The sequence below is a fragment of the Meriones unguiculatus genome, chromosome 10 (assembly GCF_030254825.1).
Source record: "Meriones unguiculatus strain TT.TT164.6M chromosome 10, Bangor_MerUng_6.1, whole genome shotgun sequence".
NCBI lineage: Eukaryota > Metazoa > Chordata > Mammalia > Rodentia > Muridae > Meriones > Meriones unguiculatus.
In genome coordinates this window covers 8,505,465-8,524,743 of record NC_083358.1, presented here as the reverse complement: position 1 = coordinate 8,524,743, position 19,279 = coordinate 8,505,465, and the positions used below count along the sequence as shown (strand labels likewise).

The 19,279-nt window shown below is 50.8% G+C and overlaps 1 protein-coding gene across 1 annotated transcript in view; it reads left to right on the top strand.

The window, feature by feature from the left end:
• The window catches only part of Atp2c2 (ATPase secretory pathway Ca2+ transporting 2), a 61,980-nt gene extending 46,187 nt beyond the window's left edge, over positions 1–15,793 (top strand). Inside the window, exons 16-27 of the mRNA XM_060391886.1 lie at positions 6,011–6,112; positions 6,497–6,653; positions 7,340–7,510; positions 8,113–8,210; positions 8,297–8,347; positions 9,454–9,620; positions 11,015–11,083; positions 11,178–11,294; positions 12,363–12,510; positions 13,586–13,684; positions 13,942–14,083; positions 15,442–15,793. Coding sequence (XP_060247869.1) covers positions 6,011–6,112; positions 6,497–6,653; positions 7,340–7,510; positions 8,113–8,210; positions 8,297–8,347; positions 9,454–9,620; positions 11,015–11,083; positions 11,178–11,294; positions 12,363–12,510; positions 13,586–13,684; positions 13,942–14,083; positions 15,442–15,560 — 1,440 coding nt within the window. The 3' untranslated portion in view covers positions 15,561–15,793. The remainder of the gene's footprint in view (positions 1–6,010; positions 6,113–6,496; positions 6,654–7,339; positions 7,511–8,112; positions 8,211–8,296; positions 8,348–9,453; positions 9,621–11,014; positions 11,084–11,177; positions 11,295–12,362; positions 12,511–13,585; positions 13,685–13,941; positions 14,084–15,441) is intronic.
• The last annotated feature ends 3,486 nt before the right edge of the window (positions 15,794–19,279 follow it).

Sequence of the window (19,279 nt, the reverse complement as noted above, 5' to 3'; positions counted from 1 at the left end):
TAGAATGCCATAATCTCTAATTTTGGCATATTTTTTAAATGAATATTTTTAAACCCATATTTATCTTTAGTAGATCTATGTAGGCCAACTTTATAATTGCCCATCCTAGGCTTAACTTTAAAAACATAAACAAAATACCAGATAAAACCCATTCTTATAACTAACTGCATTTATTAGCAGTTATTTATTTATATTTATATAAATATATAGTTATATAGTTATTTATGTTTATTAGCATTACTTCAAATATCTTTCTGAACTAAAATCAAAGCAAAACTTTTAATCAAATACAATACATAGAAGGGCCAGAAAATCTTGTCATCCTATCATATTGCATTAAAACTGAACAGCAAAAAAAGCATAAAGGACAAAAATTTCATTTGGAGACAGCATTAAATAATTTATATAGGAACTGGCAACCACGCATATATTTTTATAATAATTAAAAATGAGTTGAATATAACCCTATATAAACCTGGGCTAAACAGCGTAAGAAAATATTTTGCATTGAAAAAAACATCAGCCTTTCAAATGAAGAGCAATATATCTTACAGTTCTTTCTCAAATCATGCTTGCAGGTGTAAAAGCCAAAGCAAATACAATTTATATCTTTTATAACAGTCTGTATATCTTTAGGTTAGGCTTTTCCCAGCTCCATTCTTTTGATTTAACCAGACACTTTTTTAAATTTTTAAACCATATAAAAGTTTTTATCAGAATCATTTTTATTATTTTATCAAAACTATAATTTTTATAATTGGCTCAAATAGTATAACTTGGTTTTATTTGGTAAAATTAACAAAACAAATATCAAAGTCTTTTGTTCGCCCCCAAAGGATTGAGAAACTGTTCCAAGTTCTCTGTTAGAATGCCTAAGGTCATTGTCTAAAATACCTGATAAACTTTAAAATGCTTTATTGCCTTAAACATAGTTTTTTTTTGTTTTTTTTTTTTTTTTTTGCAATATCAAAATAAGGTACCCTTTTTAGGAATGAAGTCACAAAATATAACCATAATTTTAAAAGGCAAAACCAAATTTTATCAATGCAAACAATTCAGTCCTTTTAAAATCAATATTAAATGTATTATTTTGATGTTGGCTGCCAGCAAAAGAAGTTCCTATATATAAACACATGAAGGTGCGCTTTTAATATTTTATATAAACATAGTTTTAAACCTTATTATTTTTATAATCCTGGTTTTTAAAACAGGACAGAAATTATGTGCAGTATTGACTTAATAATCAATAACATATATCAAGATATATAGAACATAGTTAACTTATATTCAAAACAAACAAAATTATAAAACTTATTTTTATTCCCTTTAACTGTCATTTCAAGGGAGGAACATCTTCTTGTTACCTGTTAAATCCAATTTTTATGACCATACAGGCTTGCAGCCTTTTTTTTTTTTTTTTTTTTTTTTGAGAAGCTGCTGTTGCCCCTTTAAGAGCTGCCTGCTTGCACAGAAGCCTTAAACATTTCTCAAAACTTGTTTTAATCCATTTCAGCAGTAGCATCAATCTTAAGGTTGGGTACTCTAGGGGCTGGCATCCCATATATAATCTCAAAGGGAGTTAATCCTAGATGGTAAGGGGAATTCCTAACCCTATAAAGGGAAATGGAGAGGAGCATCACCCAGTCAGTGCCAGTCTCCAAGGTCAATTTTGTTAAGGTCTCTTTTAATGTTCTGTTCATCCTTTCTACCTGTCCTGAACTTTGGGGCCTATATGCACAATGCAATCTCCAATCTGCCCCAATAAACTCAGCTACATTCTGACTTACCTTGGACACAAATGCTGGCCTATTTTTTCCTATTTCTGTACATCTTGGCCAAATTAGTGGGCCGTCTTGTGACTGCCTTGAGACCTGCCAACAGAGCCTGGTAGTAGACTAGGAGACGCTCCCTACCTGCAGCCGTGTTGTAATCCCAATTGGACCTCTTATAGGGAAAGTAATCATCAATATGGGATTTGTAGTTGGAACTCCTGTAGCATCTGGGACATTTTTTCGTGCCTCTGAAATAATACGTCCCCGCTCCTCTGTGGTAAACAAAACCTGTAAAAGCTGCTGGCAATCGTCCCAGGAGGGCTGATGGGTGAAAAGAACAGTTTCAAGGAGATCAATCAAATCTCTAGGGTTGTCAGAGAACTTGGTATTCTGAGTTCTCCAGTTATAGAGATCTGATGTGGCAAAAGGCCAGTAATGGTGAGGTTGATGGCCATTATCATCTGGTGGTCCTGTGGCCCGTAGGGGAAGGACCGTAGAATCTGCCTCTGTCACTTCAGAAGGAGAGGCTGCCCGGCGGCTCCGGGTCCTCTGCGCCGGGCCAGATGGTGGTAAAGTGTCTGGCACTGAAGGAGCTGGTTGAGGGGTGGGAGGAGGTCTATATGGAGGGGGTGGAAAAATGGCTTCCTCTGGAGTTCCATCCTGCAAAATAGGGTGAAGGGGAGCAGAGGGAGTTGAAGGGGCACCTTTGGGGTCTTTTTTCTTGGTCTCAGTCATCAGAGCAGTGACCTCTGGTTCCGGAGATTCTATGGAAGGAGAATTGTTAGTGGGAATCAGAAAGGGCTTAATCCATGGAGGTGGATGAGTCACCAGGTTCTTCCAAACTACAGTATATGGCACCTGATCTGGGTGCCCGCATGCTTTTTGAAAAACTTTATCTTCCACTGCTAAGACAGTGGGAAGGTGGAAGGTTCCTTCTGGTGGCCAGCCCACATTGAAGGTGGGCCATTCTGAGCTGCAAAAAAAGTATTTTTTTTTCTTTTCTCACATCAACTGAAAGACCATGAGCTCTAGTTTTAATTTCTCCAAATGAGTCAGAACCAAGTCAAGAGGTTTGGAGGTATTCCGTCACATATTGTCAGTCTATTCGTCAAGAGAACTCAGGAGAACTCAAAAGAAGTAAGGAAAACAATTTCAACAAATAGTAAATCACTCATGCACAAAAAGTACCGGCCGTCTCAGACAAAAATGAAACCAAAGGCAACAACTTACAGCCTATACCCAGGCTAACATCACAGGACAAAACTGAAATCATAGAAACAAAAACAGCTACAGTTTTAAACAAAAGTAAAATCAAGCACTCTCAAGTAGATGCAAAACCACAAACAATTAATCACAAAAATTACAGTAACTCCAGGCACAACACCAAGAGGGAAAAAAAAAAAAAAACAATTAATCACACATAGAAACCAAGTAACACTGAAAACCTGGACTTCTCTGCCACAGAAGTTCCAGAAAACCGATCCTCACTCCAGTTCCCCTATCCCAGGAGTTCTAAGGAGGTAAAGACAGATCCTCACTCCAGTCCCCCTATCCCAAGGGTTCCGAGGAGGCAGAAACAGACAAAACCTGGACTTCTCTGCCACAGAAGTTCCAGGAAACTGATCCTCACTCGGGAGGCAGAAACAGATCCTCACTCCAGTCCCCCTATCCCAGGGGTCCCGAGGAGGCAGAAATTCCAGGACATCAAAACGTCTTTTGAAGCCCCCACAGCCTAGGCCCCGACACGTCTGTCATACCTAATCTGGCTGCTCCCGTAAGCACCTCGAGGCTTTTCAGGAAAAGAAACAAAGAATAAAGGCAAACAAACATTTAAAGCAGACAGACAACATAGAAGACGTTACACTTACCCGCAGGACTAAGCTCTCCGGGTCAGGAGTCCTGGAGGTCCTGAGGCATCCCGGATGGACGAGCCCCCAAATGTTATGCCAGGTTCACGGGACCCTCAGAGACCACCAGGAGATGACTCGATGCAATTGCAAGAGAGCTTTATTACAAGAGCAATCGAACTCGGGACCCAAGTCTCACTGGCGCAGCAGTAGAGAAGTGGGACCCCGAGCTCTGAGTGAACAGGATTTTTAAAGGGAAAGTCTGTGAGCAGGGGGTTTCCATGGCAGCAAGCAGGGGGGCACAAGCCTTGGCGTTACAGAATTGGGTGAAGTTTAGCAGGGCGGGGTGACCTTTTCTGAGGCACATAATCACAATGGCTAAGGCATATAATCACAATGGCTATTTTTCTAAACCATATCTGAAACATTGGGGAGAATTTTCCCACCCGATTCTCAACCGATTCCCATTGATTATTGCCAGGGAGTTTGTCTCTATTTTCTATGAAGCATTTATTCTGTTATATTTCCTGCAGGCTGTTGCTAGGAGAGTTAACTTTGTTTTCTGCCAGGTGTACATTCTGTGATATTTCCTGGTACCTGAATTCAGTTCCCAGTCAAGATCTTTATTTCAAAATGGAGTTATATTTAGGCTATCTTAAGCTCTTCAATACAGGCAGGAAGGCAAAGGGCACAGACCCGTCCAGAGACCTGCCCAGAATAAAAGTATAGGTCATTCTTCCAGGGAAAGAGCCAAGACCTGCTGAGGTCTTCGCTGAGGGTGGAGGAAATGCAGGATGGGTAGTAGAGAAAGATAGTTCTGAACTCCAGCCAAGGTCATGTGACCAGTTGCAGGCACAAGGATTGTGATCGCCATGAATGTTCTGTGTCACGTTTTGTTAAGAATGTGCACGTGCATACATTTACATGTGTTAAGCAGATATTTGTGGTTTTTCTTTCTTTTCCATGTCATTATGTTGATTATATCAGTTTGTTCCTCTAGAGAACCCTGACTAGTATACATGAATGCTAGGGATTTGAACTCAGGTCCTCCTGTTTGCACAGCAAGCCCTCTTACCTGCTGGGCCATCTCCCCAGCCCCAGACATCTGCCTAACCCTCTCGTACAACACTTTCACAATTACATTACTTAGTTTTCAGTACTGAGAATGGTACCCAGGGTATCGTGTCTGGCTGAGCCACACTCCATCACTACCCCCCTTTTTTACCTTTGCTGGTGGCATGGGTCAGCCTTGAACTCACAGCCCTGCCTCAGTTTCTGAGTAGCTATGATTACAGGCATGTGCCATCACACCCTGCCCACTATGCATCTCTGTGTTTTTGTGAACTTCTCCTGGGGTGACGCCAACAAATATCTATTCACTCCAGATAGGGCGCCCACAGAAAGAACCAATTCCACCCGAGCCCACCCGAGCCCAGCTTGCTGAGTGAATGAGCTTATTGGGTTTGTTCAAAGTAGCATGGTGACCCCAAACAGCCACATCCCTGCAAAGCCCACCCCAGCATGGGTGAAACGTCCCCCACAGAGATGGAGCCCGCCCTGTTCTGGTGTGTCCCCTGCAGGGGACCTTCTGCCTCTTACATACTCTAGCTACAGCTAGGGAGGGGTTGAGGTGACTGAACTCCGGATGAGGAGGCAAGGGTCTGAGGCCTGCCCTACCCCTCCTTCTGAGGCCTCATCTCGAGGGTCTCTTGGGATGAGTCAGTTTCTCTGATGAAGATAGTGATGGTTCTCAGAGAACAGCAATCCACAGCACAGCCACTGTTCGCTGCTGTGGGGACTGCCAGCATATCTTTGTTTTGAGGGGAGTGGGAGGGCATTCTTTCCAGGCATGGTGGCACATGCCTTTAAATCCAGCATCCAGGGAAGAGGAGCCAGGCAGATCTCTGTGAGTACAAGGCCAGCCTGGTCTACATAGCAAATCCCAGGCCCATAAGGAGCAGGATCCTCGTGGCTGCCTCCTTCCTCAAGTAATTCCCACTTCTACCATTTTTACTGGAATACTGGATTCTCTTCCCTCCCATCTCCAGTGCGTGAGCTATCCAGCTAACACTGGTTTGCTTTTGGAAAACTGAGTTTGAGCTGGTAAGCAATAGGCCACCAAAGACCACAGAAGTGTTGGCTGGGCAGGCCCCAGGCTGCACCTTCCCAATATCTTTGTTCCCCAGAAGTTTCCAAGGGAGCTGAGGCGATGGCTTGGTTCTGGGACCAGAGAAAAGGAATTTTTTTTCCTGGGCGAGACCTTTGAAATCAGGCAGCCTTTCTGTAGCTGTCACTCGGGTTTCTGTAGTTCGTGCGCTGGGGTTACATTGGCACTTGGCACGCAGCCTGGCTCAGGGTGACTCCCTGAAAACATCCCCTCTCACACCCTAGATGAACTTGGGTGACGTCAAAGAGTCCTATGTACGGAAAAAGGAGATTCCCTTCAGCTCAGAGCAGAAGTGGATGGCAGTGAGGTGCAGCCTGAAGAACGAGGTGAGCTTGGCTATTGTTGAGACGGCCTCGCTATGGGGCCCAGACCGGCCTGCCTCAGGGTCTGAGAGCTGGGGTGATGGGGGTGGGCTGTGTGAGTACCATCCTTTCCCCAAACCAAGGTAAGGCACGAACACCCTGGGGAAGAGGGTGTCTGCGAGCTTCCAAACAGGAAAGTGATGGCCAGGAACCTGGCTTTATGACCCATGGTGCTCACGATGGGGACCTGCATCCCTGGGGTCTCTGGCTCCTCCTGGCCCACATTGGAAAGTCCAGGTGTGGACCCAGGGGCCTGCATGTTTTGGGGGTTCTGATACAGGCTCAAGTGTGAGGCAGCAGGAGGCACCCCAGAAACAGAGGATTTTTTTTTCCTGTTTCTTTTCCAAGGATCGGGAAGACATTTACTTCATGAAGGGGGCCTTTGAGGAAGTGATCTGTCACTGCAGCATGTATAACAATGGGGGCATCCCCCTGCCTCTGACGCCCCAACAGAAGTCCTACTGCCAGCAGGAGGAGAAGATGATGGGGTCTCTTGGCCTGAGGGGTGGGTGCCATGTCTCTTTCCCCTGCCCTGGGGCTTTGAGTTTGCCTCAGTGTTTGTTGCTGGGATTCCTGAGAGCAGGATCCTGGGGGAACCTGCCGCCAGCCAGGATGGCAGGCAGGGGTCGGCTGACAGCAATGGCCAGGGTGAGAGAGTGCCTAGTCATCCGGCCTGTGTACTGGGGGTGTTGCTTGCCAAGTTCTGTAGGGATATGAAGTCTGTGCCATGAACACTAATTTCAGGCACCATCTCACTCCCTGCCTTCTGCTATGAAAACCCTCTGAGGAAGGGAGACAGTTCATTTCCTGGCCACCTGCAGTTTTCTTGGCCACAGGGTCAGTGTCTTCCCCATCAGGCCGATGTTAAAGCCCTTGGGCCGTTTGCTGCCCTGTCCCTTGTTGGAGAAAACATCTTAAAACATGCTAAAATACTAGTATTCCTTGGGGGCAGGGGTAGGAGAGGAGCTGGGCTCATCCTATACATTACTTTGACCTCCCTTGTCCCCGATGCCTGTATGTCATCGCCCCGGGGCTGTGGCTGGACAATCTGCCTTGTGCCACCTGGGCTATGTCCTGCGCCCCCTCCCTCTCTATCCAGTGCATCCGTGCTGTCCCGAGAGCCACAGTGGGGCTTGCTAGGACAAAAGATGGTACCCCAGCCCCCGGCAACTGTCCCCGTGTCTCTCACAGTGCTGGCCCTGGCGTCTGGGCCTGAGCTGGGGAGACTGACATTCCTGGGTCTCGTGGGCATCATCGACCCCCCGAGGGCTGGCGTAAAGGAGGCTGTCCGGGTCCTCTCTGAGTCTGGTGTGTCGGTTAAGATGGTGACAGGGGACGCTCTGGAGACTGCCCTGGCCGTAGGTAACCGGGGTGAGGGGAGGGGAGGGGAGGGACCTGACATGCATCTGAAAGGGCTCTGGGCTGTGCAGAACAGTGCTCCCTGCTCCGCCTTGCATCCAAAGGGGGGAAAGTCTGTGTAAACTGTGGACCTACTACGCACGTAGAAGCTTTTCAGCTTCGATCTCCACACACAGGTGGCATTCCCACCGAGGTATTCCAGTCTGGCTCCCTCTGTTGGCTGGGTATCTTTGACAAGCCATAGAACCACTCTGATCCTTAAATCTTTTCATCAGCAGTGGGCTAGCAGCTTGCTCTGCCTCCTCCAATCATCACCTGTTAAGAGCTCCATTCAGCTTTGCCCCACTAAGCCCAGTGCTGTGAGGTCACAAGCCAGAGTCTCAGAGGCCTCATGTGAGGTGCCAGTAATACCCCCTCCCAGCCGTGTGGCCTCAGGAAAGCCAGTTTTCACCACAGCTTCCTCATCATGGGTAAATCCAGGTTCGCCACGGTCCTGTCAGACACCGTGACTGGGACAGGCTAAAAGTCAGGTGTGTTGCCTGCTGGGTGGGACAGGACCACAGTTCAGGCCTTGGAGCCACCCCTCAGCCCTGACTCTCTCACAGGAAGAACCATCGGCCTGTGCAACGAGAAGCTGAAAGCTATGTCTGGAGAGGAGGTGGAGGACATGGAGCAGGACACACTGGCGGCCCGAGTGAGGCAGGTGGGTTCTCCCATGGGCAGACGGGGCAGCGATGGAGGGGTTCTCCACCTCCCCTGTCCACTGATGGCTCTTTGGCTCCATGTCAGGTGTCCATATTCTTCAGGACCAGCCCAAAGCACAAGGTTAAGATCATAAAGGTAAGTGGGCTGAGTGACGGGCTGTCCAGGGTGGGACCATCTGGGTGAGGGCAGGCTGCCCAGCTGGCCAAGCGACAGGGACAGTCCAGGGAGGCAGGGTGCTCAGCTGGCCTTGGTCATCGCTTTCTTCTCTAGGTTCTAGGCAGCTGCATGCATCCTATGCACCCATCCTACTTTACAGGCCAGAATGCTAGCATATGCTCAGCTGCAAAGGATTCTGGGAAACGCCATCTCTGGTGGGATGGGCACTTCACAACTAAAACATGGGTGGACCCTAAAAACGTGGCTGTGGGAAAGTTGGGGACCACTGGCCATAGCCACTGGAAACAGCAGAGAGAATTACATGATGTAAAGAAAGAATATTCAGGTGCCCACTCGGCACTGCCGTGGTTTCTCTTTATCAACCAGAACATGTTAGTTCCAGACCCTTCCCCACATCCGTACCTGAAAATTTACTGAGCTCTTTGGCGGCTGTAGCTTGTTCTTTGGGGGTTGTTTTGAGTGGGTTCTGGGATATTTAGTTTTTAGTACTAGAGAATAAATGCCAACCGTATATGGTGCTCACAACTGCTATCTCAGCAATCCTCCTACTGAGACAGGACGATTACAGCTCATGAGTTCCAGGGCAGCCTGAGCTATATAGAAAGACCATTTAAAAAGAAAAAAAAAAGTGTATATATACATATATATATAAAATAAGATAAAATAAAAATGGCACAGTGCATTGTGGGAATCGGTTCTCTCCTATTGACCATGTGGATCCTGGGAATCACACTCAGACTATCAAGATTGGCAACAAGCATCTTTGAAGCGTCTTTTCCTGATGTGTGGCTTAGTTTCCTGCTCACTAACAACACCCTTTATAAGTCCCATGTGTTGTCCTAGCTGGGGTCTCCCGGCAGCCTGAGAGGCCATGACAGTGGCTGACACTTGCTTGAATAAGTCAGGGCTATGCCCGCCCTCACGGCCACAGCAGGAGAGCTACTGTGACTGGCCGGGCTGACCCCAGCATCTAGTGGCTACTGCCCCGTGGTACGGGCAGGGTGTCAGGAAGGGTCTGAGAGGGTCGCAGGGCTGCAGGCCGCCGTCACCTGCTCTTCTCGAAGGCATTGCAGGAGTCGGGGGCTGTTGTGGCCATGACGGGGGACGGTGTAAACGACTCGGTTGCCCTGAAGTCTGCGGACATCGGGATTGCCATGGGGCAGTCAGGGACGGACGTCAGCAAAGAGGCCGCCAACATGATCCTAGTGGATGATGACTTCTCCGCCATTATGTGAGCTGCCATAACCAGCATCCTCGGGATGGACTGTGGTGGATACGAGGGGGCTTTCCTGGGGTTCAGGGCACTCCCTGGGGACATCCTAGGCCCGTCACTGTGGCAGGGGTTCCCACTCCAAACGTATGGAGCTTCTCAAGGTAGGGTCCTGGGGCCATCCGGTCATCACTGTGGGATATAAAGAAAACCTAGCCTAGTGGTTCTCAACCTTCCTAATGCTGTGACCCTTTAAAATGGTTCCTCGGGTTGGGGTGACTCCCCCCCCCGAACCACACAATTATTCAGTTGCTACTTCATAAGTAATTGTGCTCCTGTTAGGAATTGTAATGTAAATATTTGGGGGACAGAGGTTTACCAAAGGGATTGCAACCCACATGTTGAGAACCGCTGGCCTAGAGCCCCTTGAGTGGCCAGTAACCAGAGGCAGATGTTAGGAATCATATTTGGGGGCTGGGGATGACTCAGCCTGCAAAAGTGCCTGGCCGGCAAGCATGGGGCTTTGGTCTGACACTCTTAACCAGCCAGGCTCACCTGATCGGTGAGCTCCAAGCAGTGAGAGATCTTGTCTCCAAGAAGGCTGGCAGCCTTCCTGGGGATGACACCAGGTTCTTTGGCCTCTACATGTGTGCACACTTGCACAAGTGAAAGTCATGGTTGGAGGCTCAACAAAGGCACATACCTGTGATCCCTGAATTCAGGAGGCCGAGACAGGAGCACTGAAGTTCCCTTCCTCTGGATTTAATTTTAACCAGCTTTAATTCAGAATTTGCTCTTGAGTAAATCACAATACTTAGCGTCCAGAACATTTGGAAGATTGTTTTTAACAGCAGACATACCACCATAGCAACATTTCTCTGCCATTAAAACTCTCCCAAGCATGATTTAGAGTGTGTGTGTTCGTGTGTTCCATAGGCACAGCCGTAGACCTGCCTGTAGTTCTGGCACTGTGAGGGGCAGGGAAGGATAGGAGATCCCTGGGGCTTGCTGGCTGCCAGCTTTGTTCAGTCTCTGTGAAACACTGCCTCAAAGGAATAGGGCAGAGAGACAGCAGGACACCCAACATGTTCCTATAGCTCCACACACATGCTCTGACATAGAAACTGCACAGGAACATACACTCAAGACAGATGGATGGTGATGGCTCTGACCCCTCAGTGTGGAGCTTGGATTCTTTGATTCTGCTGTGTCAAGCAGGCTCGGCATCCCGAGATCGGGTGGGGCCCTGAGCTCCAGTTGAGAGGGCTCACACACAGGATTTGCACAGAAGGGCCGACATCACCTCCTACCTGTGTGTCCTGGGAGCGCCCTGCTGTACCGGGCCTGACCACACTGTGTGGCTAAGCCAATCCCTGGGACCTCTCTGCCCACACACACACTCATCTCCCTTTCAGGAGTGCAGTGGAGGAAGGCAAGGGCATCTTCTACAACATCAAGAACTTTGTCCGCTTCCAGCTGAGCACGTAAGCAGGGGTGGACCCTCCTGCGTCGTCCCTGGGTGCCGCGCCTGTGCCTGGCGCATGCGTTGAGGGGCTGCCTGTCACCCGTGTCTCACAGGAGCATCGCAGCCCTGAGCCTCATCACCCTGTCCACCGTGTGCAACCTGCCCAGCCCCCTCAATGCCATGCAGATCCTGTGGGTGAATATCATCATGGATGGGCCGCCAGCGCAGAGGTGAGGCAGTGGGCTGCAGGCAGGACCACATCCGCTCCTTGGAAAGGGATACCTGGGCTGCGGAAGTGCAAGCAGCTTCCGGAAGGGCAGCCTAGAGCCCTGTGCTCCCTAGGTTACGGTGCACTCCTGGGGCACGGGGCTCAGTTCCACCATAGTCAGCCCCCCACATCCAGGAAGTCCTCCCCTGATCACTCTTAACAGGAGTGGCCTCATCCTTGGGCCTGTGCCCTGCTTTTTCCCTCAAGGGGAAAGTGTCATTGTTTTGACTGATTGGATCCATCCCCACCGTAGCTGGTTACCATGGACTCGATGTACCTTTGACCCCCACAGTGATGTTTGCATGACTTGGATGCTCAGGAACTCATTGGTGCCACATGGGAAGGGCACAGGCTGGCAGGAGGGCACGGGAGACCTGTGTGCCCAGCAGCCTTAGTGGAGGTGTCATTCTAAAGGCAGCTGATGTTACTGTTAGCATCAAGTGTAACCATCTGCTGTGGTCCAGAGAGGGAGAGGCCCGGTGGCTTCCCCCGAGCCCGGTAAGGGGCTGCAGCTTCTGGGAGGCTCCTGTTTGGGAGGCAGCAGGCCGAGTATCTCCCAAGTCTCTGCTCAGTGTGCACCTGGGTCCCCTGTCGTTTCTCCAGGCCCCAGTAGTGGGAACTGCATGGGGAGTTGTAGGAGGCTGTGACATAGGGAAGGCCCGAGCCCACTGCTGGCCCTGGCTAGCTGCTCTGGCCTCTCCACATCTGGATACTTGGAGACAGATGAGAGACACGGCTATCTGTGAGGCAGTCGCTGGGGGAAAAGACAGCCTCACTCCCAGGCGACAATCCAGAGCGCAAGGCTGAGGCGTGGGTCTGGACCAATGCTGTTTTTTAAGTTTTGGTTCTCTGAGGCAGGTTTTCGCTCAGTAGTTCCGGCTGGCTTGGGGATTCACTATGTAACCTAGGCTGGCCTTGAACTCAGAGATCCTCAGCCTCGCAAAAGCTGGGATGACAGGTGTATACCACCGGGCGCAGCTTCCAAGTGGCTTTGGCTATTTCAAAGCCTCATTTTCCTTTTTCTCCACAGCCTTGGGGTGGAGCCTGTGGATAGAGACGCCCTTCGGAGGCCTCCACGGAGCCTCGGGGACACCATCCTGAACAGAGCTCTGATCCTGAAGATCCTCATGTCGGCCGCTGTCATCATAGGAGGGACTCTCTTCATCTTCTGGAGGGAGGTAAGCGAGGCATGGCATTGGCTTACTCAGGGACAATTGGGGAGCCTTGTGCAGGACTGAGCACTGGAGACTTGGGTGTTCTCTCTAACGGGGAGAGAGAGAGACTGTCACACACACAGGGGAGCTTGGTGCTGTCAGAGGCCAGAGAGTGGGTGGGGAGAAGCATATAGGCCAAGCATGGGGCCAGAGCCATTTTATCATCATAGGACACTCTCTTAGCACAGGTCCATCTTCATGTCTCATGGGGCCATGAAATCGCTGGCATGGTTGTCCATGGCCAAGATGAGGAATTAGGCGGGGATCTGAGCCGCCTGAAGGCTGAGGACCCCTTTTGTGTTTAGACATGTCCTCCGGGATATCCAGATGAGCTTGGTTCTGAACAAGCCTGCCTGGCAGCCAAAGTGGAGAGGACTGAGCCTGGAGAGGATTTCATTAGGTGGGGGAAACTGAGGCAAATAAAAATGGTCTTAACAACGTACACCCACAAATCCAGCTCAGCAGGGCTCCGGCCAGTCCCAGTGATGAGCCAGCCCGGGCAGACAGGGCTGGACTGCAGCTGATGCTCTTATCATGCTGAATTGTCAGCTGCCCCACTCTCCTCATAGGACCTGGGTTCTGGTCTGTGGGTTTGTGTAGCGGCATGAGCTGAGAGGCAGTTATCCACTCTCAACCTTCCTCATGCTGTGGTGACCCCCAACCATACAATTATTTTCATTGCTACTCCCTAACTGTAATGTTGCTACTGTGTGAATTGTAAATATTTGTGTTTTCTCGTGGTCTTAGGCGACCCTGTGGAAGGGTCGTTAATCCCCGAAAGGGTCGAGACCCACGGCAGAAGTGCCTTTCCCTTCTCTGCTACTTTCCAGCTGTGCTGGCAGCTGGCATTCCTCCCAGGGTGCGAGTTCTCCGGGGCCAGCACAGAACATGGCACAGGGCCAGCTTCTAGTATATATATACACCCTTGGGGCTGGGCTGACCAGCGACCCTCCACCCTCAGCACACCGTACCCTTCAGCTCTGAGGCAGGGGGTCCCCTTCCTCCTCTGCCATGAGCACATCTGTCTACTGGATTCCAGATCCCAGAGAACGGCACCAGCACCCCAAGGACCACCACCATGGCCTTCACCTGCTTCGTGTTTTTCGACCTCTTCAATGCCCTGAGCTGCCGCTCTCAGGTGAGCAGGGATGACCCCGCCCCAGGCCCCGCCCCTGTGGCCAGGACACTGTACCACCGCCTCTCTACACTTTTGGCAGAGTTTTGGGGAGAGGGGTGCAGGAACAGCCTTCATGCCCCAGTGGCTCCCGGTCCAGCGCCTGCCATCCTGCCCAGGTGCCAGTGGGGGGGGACACAGACTGCACAGTGGGGCACAGCTGCCGAATCCATGCTGTGTGCCCACCCCAGCCCACTCGTGCCTCTCCCCCTCCCCCCCAGACCAAGCTGATATTTGAGATCGGCTTCTTCCGGAACCGCATGTTCCTGTACTCCGTCCTTGGGTCCCTCCTCGGGCAGCTGGCTGTAATCTACGCCCCGCCCCTGCAGAAGGTCTTCCAGACAGAAAACCTGAGAGCACTCGGTGAGTACTGGGAACGAACAGAAACCAGCGGTCACCTGAGACCGGCCAGAGAGCGGGAGGTGGCCGTCCTCAAAAGACAGGCTGGTCCACAGGCATCTGCTCTGTGGCACATAGGGTAGGAGCTGACACACAGACATGGGGAACACACAGGAAGCCCAAAAAGAGGCCCCTCTGCTGAGAGTGGGACCCTGGGCTAGGCCTGGGTGGCAGAATCCTCTGCCTCAGGTCACACACAGTCTGGGGCCTTGACAGGTGCTCATCAGAGCTGGTCCCCCGGCAGTTCTTGCTGAAAAGGACATAATTTAGCAGTCAGGGATACCCAGAGGCCACCGTGTGTGTGCCCTGCTCTGGAGCGCAGACTCTCCCACCGCCAAACAGAAGTGGGGACAGGGAGCAACAGCCCCTAGGCCTGTACGTCAAGTAGCCCAACAGCAGCAGCTGCAGGTCCCCTGCCTTTCCTTCTGGCCCCAGTTGGTCACTGGCCACCTCCATCTAGGAGGACAGAGGGTCAGCTTCCGGATCCAGCACAGAGCAGCCATTGCTCCAGCACAGCTCACTACAGGCCCAAAGCAGCCGTGTGGATGTGAACATACACAGATAGGGCACTTCAGACCTTGGAGCAGGCCAGATGGACACCCCTCCCTGTGACCTAAAAACCCATGTCCCCGTGGGGCCCCAGTCAGTGGCCTGGGAATGAAATGGAAAAAAGGAACCCAGGAGCTAGGGAGACAGGTCAGCATGAGGACCCAGGTTTGAGCCCCAGAGGCCACGCAGCAGGGATGGGGGCACTTCCGGGCCTTCGTGGCCAGCCAGCCTGGCTGAAAATGGTGAGCTCCAGGTTCCGTCAGTGAGAGACGCTGTGGCAGAAGGTGGAGGGCAGAGACCCCCCGACATCAATGCCTGCGCATTCACGAAAGCACTCACACAAAGAAAACCTTGGGCTGGGCCTGGGGCTCTGATAGAGTGCTTGCATAGCACACACAAAGCCCTGAGCAACCCTCAGCATGACGTAGGTGTGCCTGTAATCTCAACACTGGCGCTGGAGAGGTGCAGGCAGGAAGATCAGGGCTACATAACCTGAAAGACAGGGAACCCCGGGCTCACCTGAGACCCACCTCTGAGAGACGGGGAACCAATGAGCGAGTTTCTAAGCGGCCTTTTCCGAGGTGAGGAAGAAAGTCAGCTTCCAAAGCCACTCTGATTTGCATCTAGCGTCACAGAAGGACCCTGGCTTCTTCAAGGGTGGCACGCCCCTTCCCTGCCGCCGCAAGTCTGTCAGAGAGCACGGAGGGAGGCGCTGCAGGACATGGCGGGTGGCCCGCAGGTGGGCACTGCTGTCTGGGCCTCTCTCCCCACAGACCTGCTGCTGTTGACCGGCCTAGCCTCATCCGTCTTCGTTCTGTCAGAGCTGCTCAAGCTGTGTGAAAAGTTCTGCTCTGGAGCCAGGACCACCCAGATGCTCCCGGAGGCCGTGTAAAGGGACCGCTGTGTCACAGCCCTGAGCGACCTGTGTCCTTGGGGGCCTGTGGCCTCTTCCCCATTTTTTCAGCACTGTCTACTCTAAGAGTCAAGATTTGAAGGACCACACAGCCTCAGGACCCTGGCTCCACACGTCCTCCTGGCCTGCTGGGACCTGTTGAGCACAGGACAGGGTGGGGCTCACACTAAAACATGGAACTATTTATTAAAACCACCGTGTTTTTTATTTAACCTGTCTCTCTCTGTGCTTGAGCAATGTGGCCCCAGGTGACAGCATGGGGCCTCACAGCAACCGGGGGTGCAGCCACTCTGCCCACGGCTGTCCCCTTTGGGGCGTGGCTTCCTCACCGAAGATGCGGTTCCACAAGGAGCTATGCCTCATGGTTTGGAGTTCAGTCCCCAGTGCTCCAGAAAACAAAACAAAAAACTCCACGAGTACTGCTTATGTAAACTCTGATCCAAAAGCAAAAAACAGGGTGGCGGCAACCGAGCATGGTTAGGGAATTTAGTCATCTAAAAACCTGAAACGCCACAGACTTTTACAAAACTTGCTGTGACTGAAGTGCAAAGACGCCTAGCGTTTGCAAAGCTCTGGCTCTATCAACCTCCCTCCTGACAGGAATGCCTCAAACACAGACACAAGTGGAAGCCCCCCCACCCCCAAAAACCAGATACATGCCAGCATCATGCCTTATGGAGAAAGAACAGTCTCCATGTGGGTCAGAGGCTTGGGGGGCATCGAGGAGCTGGGCACTCACCTGACACGCCAGTGACTCAGGAGGCTTAGGCAAGAGGATTACAAGCTCAAGGGCAGCCTGGGCACCTCAGGCAGACTCATGATCCCCCTGCCTCTTAAAAGGGCTGGGACTTAGCACTAGAGCCTCTGCCTGGCCCGCATGAGGCCCTGGGCTCAGTCCCACCCTGGAAACAAGAGTCATGGGAATATGTGTAATGCACTAGAGGAGCCATGCACACTCAAGACAATCTATAGCTGAACAAAAAACCATCATGGTGGCTGCCAGAGGGAGCTGGGACCCGCAGCATGGCATCTCCCTGGCAGCACAGGCTCTCGGGTCCCTCCACACTTCCCTCAAGTGAGGTGAAGCCCACGCTCCTGGCGACCGTGACACACTTATGGCTGGGGGTCATGATACGAAGGGATTCAACAAGCAGCAGGGACAAATCTCACACACATGTACTCATGTGTGCCCACATGTACTCACAAGCATACATCACACACACGTGGATATGCATGACCGTACTACACACAGGCATATGTCCCCACACACATCTGCATACAGGCATGCATCACACACGTGCACCTGCACAAGCATGTTACACTCACGTGTGTACATGTGTGTGTATGACACAGGCTTGTCATACACACACATGTACATCTGCACACATGTACATAAGAACATCTCCCCCACACATCTGCACACAGGCATGTGTCACATGCGTGTGCACCTGCAAACAGGCAGACATCCACGCAGACAAAATGCCCATTTTATGTATACTACATAAACAATTTTTAAAAGTAGCTGAAGAAGAGGAAACTGTATCATGTAACAGACGGTATTGGGCGGAGGAGACAGCTCGGCAGGGAAAGCGGAGCATCAAAGCCCGACAACTCACGCTCAATCCCTGGACTCAACTACAAACCAGCTACAGGTGTCTTCTGTGGTCGCAGTGCTCCTAACTGCTGAGCCTCTCTCCCGCCCTCAAAAAGAAAAAAAAAAAAAAAACAACTCATAAATAAAAAAGACACCCTAGAAAGCCAGAACACTTTGAAAAAGGAAGCTGTCCACAGCCACGCTCCTTGGTGAGCGGGCAGGCACTCGGTATGTTACAGGGTGAGTGATGGTGAGCGCTGACACACCTCAGCCGGCACAACTGCAGCCACTGTGTCTGAGAGGCAGAAGCAGGGGGACCATGAGTCCATGGCTAGCCTAGGCTATAGGACACCCTGTCTCATAAAGCCAAGGGCTGAGGACAAAGCACAGTAGTGAGCACTTGCCTAGCATGCTCAAAGCCCTGGGTTGCATCCCACAGTATTACCAAAAAGGAGAGAAGGAAGGGGGGGAAGAGAGGGGGAGAGAGGGAGAGAGAGGGGGGGGAGGAGGAGGGAGAGAGAGGGGGGGAGGAGGAGGGAGAGAGAGAGAGAGAAGGCATCTTTTAAACCAACTAGTCACTCAGTTCATCCCAGAGACACAGTCATGGACACACCAAGGATGGTCACTATAGCAACAGTCAGTCCCCAAGAAGATGCAGCATCGAACAGCTGACAGATGGAGAGAAACCCTGAGCAACTCACTGAAAAGCCAACGCTGAGACAACGTGTGGCCACCCAGCTGTGGCCCAGTGTGCAGAGTGACCTCCAGGGGGCACACAGGAGGGGGGCACACCTTCCAGAGCTGCCCTTTCTCATCTCCATCCTTCCAGCGCTTCACTCAGGCATGTGTTATAGCCATGTTTGCAGCGCGGTCTGTGTTTCTTTACCGTTTCCTTCCAACACCTTTTGGGTCCGGTCAGCTCAGCATGGAGGGAGGTCTCTGGCACTTACAGCTGAATTCTTGTTCCTGGTTCACAGAAGGCCACACTCCTCATTTGCGAGAAATGAAAGTTCCTTGGGGCCCGGGTGACACCCCACAAACATCTGTGCCCTCAGAAACACTACAGGTGTTGGGGGGGAGGAGGGAAGCAGAGCCTGCCACCACCTGTACCCCCAAGAGGGGTGCACCGTGAGCAAACACTTTTGGGTGCCGTCTTGAGGAGCGGAATTCCATCCCAGCACAAAGGTCAGAAAGCATGGGGGCCACAGTGTCATGACTTCCCAAGGGGTCACACCAAGCCTTGGGCACCGCAGGTCTGTTACCAACAAGACACACAACTACATTTTTATTTTAAAACAAACAAAACACTTATCAGGCAGTTGTGGTGCACGCCTTTAATCCCAGCACTCGGAGGCAGAGGCAAGTAGATCTCTGAGTTCGAGGTCAGCCTCATCTACAAAGTATGTTCCAAGATATCCAGGGCTACACAGAGAAACCCTGTCTCAAAAAACAAAGCAAGGGGCTGGAGAGATGGCTCAGTGGTTAAGAGCACTGTCTGCTCTTCCAAATGGACTGGGTTCAATTCCCAGCACCCCCATGGCAGCTCATAACTGTCTATAACTTCAGAGATCTGACATCTTTACACTAATGCACATAAAATAAAAGTAAATAAATTATTTTAAAGAAAGAAAAGTCTGAGGATTCAGACTTAAAAAAAAAAAAAAAAAAACAAAAAAAAAAAACCTACTCCACAGCAGTGACCTAATTCTGTGAAGTTACAGTGGGGCTGTCTGAAGATTCTAGTATTTTCTGTCTCTATCCCACAAACCATTGACAACAGGCTTCTTACCAAGAAAACCAAAATGGCCCAGCTCTTGTCAGCACCACATGCCCTCCAGCAAGCACAGGAATGGCACCGGTATTTAAAAGGTGCTAGCCTCGGACCTTTCTGCCGTGCTCAAGATTGGTACATGGAGTATTCCAGGAGCCTCCTGGGCAAAAATGCAGAATAGGAGAAATGCATACAGCCGGCTGTACTATGGCTGTTAATTGGAACAAGTTGTATCATCAAAGGTAGAACCTTTATCAGATCTATAAAGGTTGACATTTACAGCAAAAGGCAAACAACGGAAGAGGTAGAGGTCTCACAGACAGGCTCACAGTT